Source organism: Silene latifolia, chromosome 7 (assembly GCF_048544455.1).
Source record: "Silene latifolia isolate original U9 population chromosome 7, ASM4854445v1, whole genome shotgun sequence".
NCBI classification, from domain to species: domain Eukaryota; kingdom Viridiplantae; phylum Streptophyta; class Magnoliopsida; order Caryophyllales; family Caryophyllaceae; genus Silene; species Silene latifolia.
The window spans coordinates 5377236-5386783 of record NC_133532.1 but is presented as its reverse complement, the minus strand read 5'-3'; the positions used below and the strand labels follow the sequence as shown (position 1 = coordinate 5386783).

Here is a 9548-nt window from a genome sequence, read left to right as displayed (position 1 = left end):
TCAGATCGGGTTGGGGTCAGGTCATTCAACTGAACCAACCTCATAATCCGAACAAAATATTTATTGTTGTATTCTGATCAATATCCCTAAGAGCAAGTCCAATGGTGTAGCTTAGGGACTTACTTGCAATTTCTTAAAATTGCAAGTTAGTTGCTACTAGGGCAGAGCAAAAAATCCGATTATCCAAACTAATCCGATATCCGATCCGTATCCGATCCGAATGTTTGGATATCCGATCCGAAAGTTAAGTTTGGTTTGGATATCTGATCCGAAATGTTTGGTTTTGGTTTGGATATGGATATTAGAATTAAAACATTTGGATATCCGATCCGATCCGAAACTATAGTTTTCTAGTATAATTTCGAGAAAATAAAATTTTCTTTAATACAACAACTTAATTAATGTTTAAAATATTAGAGAAATATCTAGGTGGTACTTAAATTTTATGTCGAGAACATTGGAATAAGAATACTAAAGAAAATCATCATGTAAGACTATGAATATAATCGTGTTTCAAACTTAATTTTAAAGTAAATTCAAAAGTATGGATATCCGCATCCGATCCGATTATTTTGGATACCCGAACATTGGATATCCGAAACATTTGGTTTGGATATTGGATATCTAATTTAAGGATTTTTAATATGGATATCCGATCCGAACTAGCACTTTGGATCAAATACCCGATCCGTACTCTGCCCTAGTTGCTACACCATTGGAAATGTCCAACTAGATTAGCTTGCCTTAAACAGCAAGCGTACTGCAATGAGTAAAATGCGTACTGCGAAAATCAACACCCCAAAATTATTGCTTAAAATGTGATGTGGATTTGTCAAGCTATAAGGTAAATTGCTTACCATTGTACTTGTAAGTAAGCTAATAATAACATATTCGAAAATAACCCGATCAAACCTGACTTATCCCAAACCCAAATCGGTCGACCCGTTTGACACGAATGATGAATCTAATGACAGACAGAAGGCGAACAAAGTACTAGAACATCAAGCTGTCAATATTTACTTTTCCGTTACAAATAAACATCAAGTGGAAGCAACAAAAATAACGACGAACGAAACCGCCTTCTCAATTTCAATCATTTGAATTTTCTCCATCTTAATTTCTAGGGTTTCCGATTCTCTATATCATCTTCAATTATTCTCCCCCAATTTTCACTCAATTTTCACAATTCAAGATGCCGAGCCCTAAGAAACGATTAGATAACAAAGGATTCTTCGCTTCTGTATCTGATGGTTTCTCTATGTTCAGTAATGCAATGCATAGATCTGTCAACGGGTATAATTTCTCCTTTTCCTTTCGTATTCATCGAAATCGTTGTCGATTTGTTCAATTATTAGCTGAAGTGCTGGAATTTTGAATGGATTTGAGCTTAATTATTTATCGCTGTAGCCTAATTTGTCGTGCTGGAATTCAGTTTTACTGATTTGTCGCTGTAATTTTCTGCCTGTTGTTTGATCATATGGAGCTAGTTACGTTTTACTCGAATTCCACAGAAATCGGTTGTCGATTTTTTTAACTTTAATTTGCATTTTTTGTTGATTGATCTTAGCTGAATGCTGTAATTTTCTCGTAATTACAGATTTTTAATGAATTTGAGCTTAAGTATTGATCTCTGTAGTCGTATTTGTCGCTTAATTGCTGTTGTAGGAAAATTTTAATGTCAATTGATTAGCATGCTTTGTCAAATCATACTATTTGAAGTGTTAGAGATTAAGATTTGTTCAAGTTTGATTTGCATTTTTACGGATTTTGGATGAATTTGGGCCTAATCATCCATTGACGGTTTCAGGAAATTTTTAATGGCGATTAGTTTGCATGTTTTTTGTCAAATCATATTAGTTGAAGTCCTGGAGATTGAGATTTGTTTAAGTTTGATTTGCATTTTTTTAATCATCTTAGTTATATGCTGAATTCGTTGTTAATTACTGATTTTTGATGAATTTCAGTTTAGTTATCCTTCACTGTTACCTTATTTGTCGCGTAGATAAATTTTTGTGTTTGTAGGAATTTTTTAATGTCGTTCAATTTAATGTTTTGTCACATCATACTTGTTTTAATGCTGATGTTGCAAGTTTTTTTCCGGCTTAAATTAGCATCACTGTAGTTAGATAGTTTAAGAGTTGGCGCTTTATTATGAATAATGAAAGTATAAGGTTACATTATTAGGTAGTATCTCTAGTTGCAAAACTTCTTATTGGTTTGTAATTACTCTGAGCACAAATTTGGATTGATGTAGCGTGATTTACGGGTTTTATGGATTGTATGTTCATTTTGTGAAAGATAGTTTTAGTGTTTGATGTGATAATTGGTATGATATGTATGTATGACAATGTCATTTTATTGTGGCTGCGTAGTTTACTTGGATATGAAAATCTTGAAGTGATAAATCCGGAGGGAGGGAAGGATGATGCTGAAGAGGAGGCACAGAAAGGAAGGTGGAGACAAGAGGTTTGTATACACACTCGCCTAACAAGCATTTAGTTTGTTAGCTATACACTTTTCATTTTGTTTACATAAACACAATTTTTTATTTGATGAGGTCAGTTCATGTTGAACCATTGATATGTCACTTTATCGTCCCCTTGATGTAATGAACTACCCTAGGTCTTATGTTGACCCTAGAAGTATATTATGTGAGAGCAAGATCAGAAGATTGTGCTCTTGGTAATCCTTTCCGAAGTGTCCTTTTTTAACAAGTGTGAATCTAATAAAGTTTTGGAATTTGCCCACTCTTTATAAACTATATATATGTAAAGCATTGTAGATCTTCTTTGCTATGTAAGTGACTGATTTGTACTCCGGCTATCCTTAATGAAGGGAAAAAATCTAAGTAATTTAGCTGTTATTTTCCCTAAAAATGAAGGGAAGAGAAAAAGTAATAAGAGTATAACCACATTATTTGACCATTAATGTGAGCTCAACGTTTCCTTCATTAATGAAGGGTAATTTTCTTTCCGAAATTCAGTCGATAAACCGTTGCTTTGAGTTCAGACTTAAACAAGGTTTACCAAGTCACTGAGTGAAATCTATCCAGTGTTAGGTGTCTGTGACTTGGTGCTTTATCACATGTTTATAGTGGATATCTCTGTCTATCTCATATTCCTTGTACTAAGCATGTTATCTGCTTAGCAGAAAGACTTGTAGTGGGATACCTCTTTACTGTCAAGCACAGAGTGAGGGCTAAAATACTAATCCTTCCCATTTTACTTATCACAGGACAGAGATAGCTACTGGAAAATGATGCAGAAGTATATTGGAGCAGATGTAACGTCAATGGTCACACTTCCTGTAGTGATTTTTGAGCCAATGACTATGCTGCAGAAAATGGCGGAGGTTTGTGCAAACTGTTCTTCATAACAAGTGCTTTGTTTTTAGAAAGGAATTATGTTCAAAGGTTTGTGGCAATGGTGCTAATATCCAAAATTGATCTATGGCTTTGGCAGCTGATGGAATATTGCTACCTGTTAGATCAGGCCGATCAATGTGAAGATCCTTACATGCGAATGGTTTATTCTGGTGAGCACGATTTTTCTTGGAGGTTGTGTCTGATACAGTTATCATACAATTGAAAGGCTAATATTCCTGTCATTTTCTGCAGCATCGTGGGCAATCTCTGTGTACTATGCTTATCAACGCACTTGGAAGCCTTTCAATCCCATTCTTGGTGAAACTTATGAAATGGCAAATCATCATGGGATTTCCTTTTTGGCAGAGCAAGTATGTTTATTGTCGAACTTCAGGGCTCATTTTGGGATACTATCCTTTCACCGTTTTGATATGTCAGAAGCTTAAGCTTCATTGTTGATTGTTTCTATTTCAATCACTACTCCCTCTCGTCAAATCCAAGCGCCATGGTTCCCCCCTTTTACATGAGGCATTTTGAATTATGGGTTGTTAGGATTTGACCAGAGAAAGTACTAGATAATGAGTCTACACATTTTCCTTATTATTGCACTGATCAACATTGCTCAGACCTTAGAGAGGTTTAAGGGGATTAGTTGCTTATTAATGATCATTAATTATCTGTTTTTCCAAATTTAGGTGAGTCATCATCCACCTATGAGTGCTGGGCATTCTGAAAATGAGCACTTTGCATACGACTGTACGTCAAAGCTAAAAACTAAATTTTTGGGCAATTCTGTCGATGTTTATCCCGTCGGAAGGTACATTCCCTATTTTGGTTTGTGTAACTTTGTTATCATTTGCTTATATAGTTTTATTGATATTTGGTAATATGTAATACTTTGTAGTTGATTATTAGGCTTGTGTTAGATGTGTTCAACTGTTGCTTTAGTCGCTTGACCAAGGAATCCCTTTCTGCCGAATGGATATTTAATGCTCTTGGGCTCTTGGCGAAACCACAAGGGTGAACCTAACTGAATATTTAAAGATAACTCCTCGACCTGTATTACAAATGTGCAAAATGTGTCATGGCATGGTTGACTTGAAATTGTTATCAACTAGGCAAAATGACTTGCAACATTAGTGAAGGCAATTTCATTGTTGAGAGATACGTTAAAGGCCCAAGACATCTATATTGTCAGAAACTTGCAATAGGTCATTATTGTGTATGAATTTTTAAAACGCACAATTCCACTGCATTGCTTAAGATTGCCTAAAATTCTTTCACGTTAAAAGACAAAGTATACACGTTTTCAATGGAGCCAAAGACTCATTACTCTTTGGTTTTGGATTATGATGGAGTAAAGCAAAATGGCTTACTAAAGTGGCTGCGCTTCTTTCTCTTGTGAAGTAGCAGTCCTTTGATGCAGTTCTCGACGCAATTTTCATCTTGGATCATTCGGAAACAGCCTCTTTGTGTTTCTAACACAAGGGTAAGGCTGCGTACATCCGACCCCCCCTTACCCCGCAATTTGCGGGAGCCATTGAGGCATGGGGTAATGTTGTTGTTGTTGTTAAAAGACAAAGTATACACGCTCTGGTATGCACTATATGTAGTGCAAGTTTAACTGCCTAAGATTTTAGTGGCAGCTAATTTGAAAGATTTTAGTGGCAGCTAATTTGAAATGATAGGTTTGTAGCTAACTTATGACATGTTTCCCTGTGGTTAATGGCGGATGCAGGACACGTGTGACGCTGAAAAGAGATGGTGTAGTGTTGGAGTTGGTTCCACCTCTTACTAAAGTGAACAACTTGATATTTGGACGAACGTGGGTTGATTCACCTGGCGAGATGATAATGACTAATTTGACTACAGGGGATAAAGTTGTGCTGTATTTTCAACCATGTGGCTGGTTTGGGTATGTTAACCTTCGCCTTCAAAATTTTAGCCTTCCTTGCCATCAATTTATTTACCTTTTTGTTGGGTTTATCATTGATATAAGTATATAGTGTTTGTTGCTCAGTGAGGCACTAGCCAAGATGCGTATGTAGTATGCACCCAGCGCCCAAAGCACATCTTGTTGATAAGGTTCAACTAGCAAGGCACGAAATTATTCAGTTTCCACTTTTTCTTCTAGTTATTATGTTATGCCTTTCCCTTTGCCACTATCCCCCCATTTCATTGTTTTACTTGTACCTCTTTAAGCTCAAAAAAGGCATTTGTTTCGAAAAGAGTGTGCTTTGCGATTCGTAGTCTCAGTGCGCCTCTCACCTTTTTAATCTATGCTATGGTGGAGTATTTGATGTGAATAGCCAGAATTTATTTCTCACTGGTTATGTGTATCAGATTTGGCAATTCACTTGTGCTTTCTTTAATGTATTCTCCTTTTTTTAGTGCATGTTGGCTTACTTGAACTCGCGTTTTCTTCCAGTGCTGGACGTTATGAGGTGGATGGTTATGTATATGATGCTAATGAGGAACCTAAAATTTTGATGACTGGTAAATGGAATGAGTCAATGAGTTATCAACCATGTGATGCAGATGGGGAGCCTCTTCCCGGCACAGAACTGAAAGAGGTATATTTTAGAAGGCCGGTGTTTTTTCTGTCATATATTTGTCTTGCCTTGATACTTCCAAAAGCATATATAAAATGTGGTTCTTAGAACCAGATGTCAGGAAAATTCGCTGCCCGTTGTTTAGCTTAAAATTTCTAGGGCTATTATTTACCATGTAGTGTGTCAGAAGCTGGTCACTGGGCAGGCATTTTTCTCTATCCAATTAGTCTCTCTTAAGACGGATATACCCGTCAAGATTAAATCGGGTCAAATTGCATCGCACTTACATAGATAGGACAAGTTTTTGTCAATATCTAGGCATTATGCGTTTGTCTTATCTATGCTATTTGACCCGTTTAAGTTTAAGATGTATACGCCCGTCTTAAACAAGAATTTGTGTTCTCTCCACTACTCTACCTAAGCGTGAAAATATTTTCTTATCATTTTTTAGAGTAACAAAAATGTGAATCATACCTGTTATTCTGGATCTACAAGAGTGCTTTGATCTCATTGCCTGGGGGTACGGCAAAATTGTATCCAAAGCTGAAGTTAGTCACTCTTTGTGCTCGGTAAATATGCTGGACAACAGATCAAATATTCTATATTCCCTGATCTGACTCATCACCTTTTGAGTCAGTGAACTGTGTTACTTTTTACAGCATTAAGCTCCTATTAAGTTTGTTTTCCGTTACCCTCAATTTTGGACGATTAATTTGTTGTGCAGGTCTGGCATTTGGCAGATACCCCCAAAAATGACAAATTTCAATATACTCACTTTGCTCACAAGATAAACAGCTTTGACACCGCTCCCAAGAAATTATTGGCATCTGACTCACGTTTAAGGCCGGATAGATTTTCTCTTGAAATGGGTGACTTATCCAAGGCCGGTGCAGAAAAGAGCAGGTTTTCAATCTTTCTCGCTTCTTTTTTTGTTTACATATCTTATATGTTGCCAATTTTAAAGGTAGATTAAAGTTGTATCGAGGAATGATCCACCAACTATCATTTGTTATTCAATTTGGAGAATTTTTCACGGATACATATTGATTTGGAGAAGAGAACCCATCTCACAGTTAACTGTCGTTATTGAATTAACGGTGTTGGGTTAAATTGAGATGAACTTGTTAAACTTCGATTAACTAATGCCCCTTCAAATAGATATCTGTTTTAGAAAGAAAAATTTCTGCTGTTTGGTTCTGACTATTGTGGCTTTGCCCGATTTTCAGTTTGGAGGAGAGGCAAAGAGCAGAAAAAAAGAATCGAGAAGCCCATGGCGTTAAGTTTAGCCCAAAATGGTTTGACCTAACCGAAGAAGTTACAACCACCCCGTGGGGTGAGTTGGAAGTCTATCAGTTCAATGGAAAGTACGCTGAGCACCGCGCAGCTATAGACGAGACAGACGATATCGAAGTGGAAGACGTGAAGAACAAGGAGTTCAATCCATGGCAGTGTAGTGATTTATCTGCTGCTTGAGCTTTTAAGGTGAAGTTTCCTCTACAGCCAACACCAAGTTTCCCGTCTCCTGCCATCCCATTTATATTGTCTCCTATTACTTTGTTGGCCAAATTTAACCGCTATTTTCTCACTACATACAACAGCTACAAGCCTACAATTTTTTGAAAAACGGATAATACGAAATTAGTTTCTTTGTATTCTTTGTTCATACTTCATGCTACAACGCGTTGTAACTTATTTAACATTTGCGAACATTCTTCTTCTCAACTCTCCTGCAGACCTTAAAAATTTTATGGCGACAATGTGCTAGACACGAGCCCGTTTTAAATGCTGCTAGCAGTGAAAGGAGAAGCGTGATTTCAGATTTGTACAGCCCTCGACATCAAAGATGGTCAGTTCCACGAGCATCGACAGTCCCTGGTAAACTCTGATCGCTCACCATTTCTTCAACTTGGCTCATTGTTGCTAGCTTTCCCTTGAATTCTCTGCACATTGTTTATTTGATTTTTGTACTACCATGTTGCCCCGAAAATATTAGGCCATTGGAGGAGATGTGTGTTAATATGTCTTGACATTATTTTTTCCGATTCACGAATTCAAGCGTTGTTAGTAGCTATTGTTCTTTTTGGTATATTTTCAAGTTATTTAAGGATCTTATTTTTGGTTTCTATACATTTTCTATCACATTCTCCTATATATTCACTATTTTTTGAGTTTTCCTTCTCTTCTCTATTTTACTGTTTTATCTTTTTTATTATCTTACCGGACATTGATGGTTTCAGACTTTCAGACGATTATTATTATTAAGAATAATAACCAATTCCAAAGCCTCCAATTATTTGTTCTTCTTCTTGTCGCTGCGAGACACTGAATGCTAAACTTCCATCATTTGGCGTAGCTCTCAATCTCTCATAATGAATTTTTCACATTGCTGCGCCGGATTGTTTGTTTTTAGATGACCAATTTACTAAAATGATGATCTACAACCGCTGCAAAAGACGGAAAATTCAACTGAATTTCGTAAAGATCAAATAACATTACGCCTTTTAAAACAAAGATCGCTATTATTAGATAGAAAATGTACTGAATCATACAAAACAGTTACGATAAAGGAATAAGCTGATCGCGGATTATAATTTATTCGTGACTTTTTAACAGTAAAACCTTGTATTTTATTCAACAATTGGATGTTTTGTATATGAAAATAATTCCCTATTTAATGGCACAAATTCTTGTTTCAGACAGATACTTTTGGTCTTATTTGTCAGACGGATAAAATGTTGTCATTTTTTAAGAAAATAACCAATTAATTCACAAAATGTTATGACTAGAGGTGTTATTTTTTACCCTGAAAATGATGTGAACAATAATGGTAATATGTTATCAGAAAATAATATTTTATTGTAAAATGATGACATGTTACCCGTCTTATTTCAGACCAAAAGCAATGGTCTTAAGAAAACGGACTGATTTAATGGTGTACAGAAGAATCAAAATGTTGCGTTACCGTCAAGTCCGGACTCTGGAGTCTTCTCTGGAGTTCATGCTTTTCTTACGCTTTCACAATATCCACTCCTTTTTTTAATACTAAGGATAAGAAAAAGAATCTATATTGAGTTTTTATTCAATATAAGCAACCTTCTTGCAGAAAAAAAATACAAACACGTGGGGTTATAGGATCATGTAAAACCGTATTATACAAGTAAACTCGTGATAATACTTTGAACATAGGATTAAATATTATACAGGATAATGGTTCATTAGGAGTAATTCAAGCAATTATTTGTGTCGGGTTTTATGAAATCTCTTATACGAGAAGATAATCAAAACCTCGTGTTCTAAACTTAACCTAACCTAATGTTTGAGTCGACGATATTTGTCTTAAACTTACAACCTGGAAAGTATGGTATGTGAGATAGAAAGAATGATGTCTAGGGACTAATAAAAGGTTTGTCTTACATATGCACGTGAACGCATATTTAACCTGTTTTTATCTTAAAGCGGATTGTCGTTTTATGAGAGACTTAATGTAGATCAAATAATCAAACATGAATAAGTGAAATCCAAGACTTCAACGTAAATACTTATGTAAGGCGGTTTTACACGAGTTTTAGGTAAAACAAATTCTTTTACTGGGTATTAGTTACTTTTACATAAAGACGAAGCAAGACATTAAT

At 35.8% G+C, this 9548-nt stretch overlaps 1 protein-coding gene across 1 annotated transcript; it reads left to right on the top strand.

Moving 5' to 3' along the window:
* Positions 1 to 995: 995 nt before the first annotated feature.
* Positions 996 to 8090, top strand: LOC141591475 (oxysterol-binding protein-related protein 3A-like). Its single transcript, XM_074411820.1, has 11 exons — positions 996 to 1293; positions 2373 to 2466; positions 3235 to 3351; positions 3462 to 3534; positions 3617 to 3735; positions 4060 to 4181; positions 5103 to 5279; positions 5793 to 5937; positions 6641 to 6819; positions 7143 to 7398; positions 7650 to 8090. The coding sequence occupies exons 1-10, from the start codon at positions 1193 to 1195 to the stop codon at positions 7387 to 7389; spliced, it is 1374 nt and encodes a 457-aa protein (XP_074267921.1). The 5' UTR covers positions 996 to 1192; the 3' UTR covers positions 7390 to 7398; positions 7650 to 8090.
* Positions 8091 to 9548: the final 1458 nt, after the last annotated feature.

Coding starts and splice junctions, on each gene's coding strand:
- LOC141591475 (XM_074411820.1), top strand. CDS start 1,193: ATGCCGAGCCCTAAGAAACGATTAGATAACAAAGGATTCTTCGCTTCT. Junction 5,280..5,792: donor CAACCATGTGGCTGGTTTGG/GTATGTTAACCT, acceptor GTTTTCTTCCAG/TGCTGGACGTTATGAGGTGG. Junction 6,820..7,142: donor GCCGGTGCAGAAAAGAGCAG/GTTTTCAATCTT, acceptor CCCGATTTTCAG/TTTGGAGGAGAGGCAAAGAG.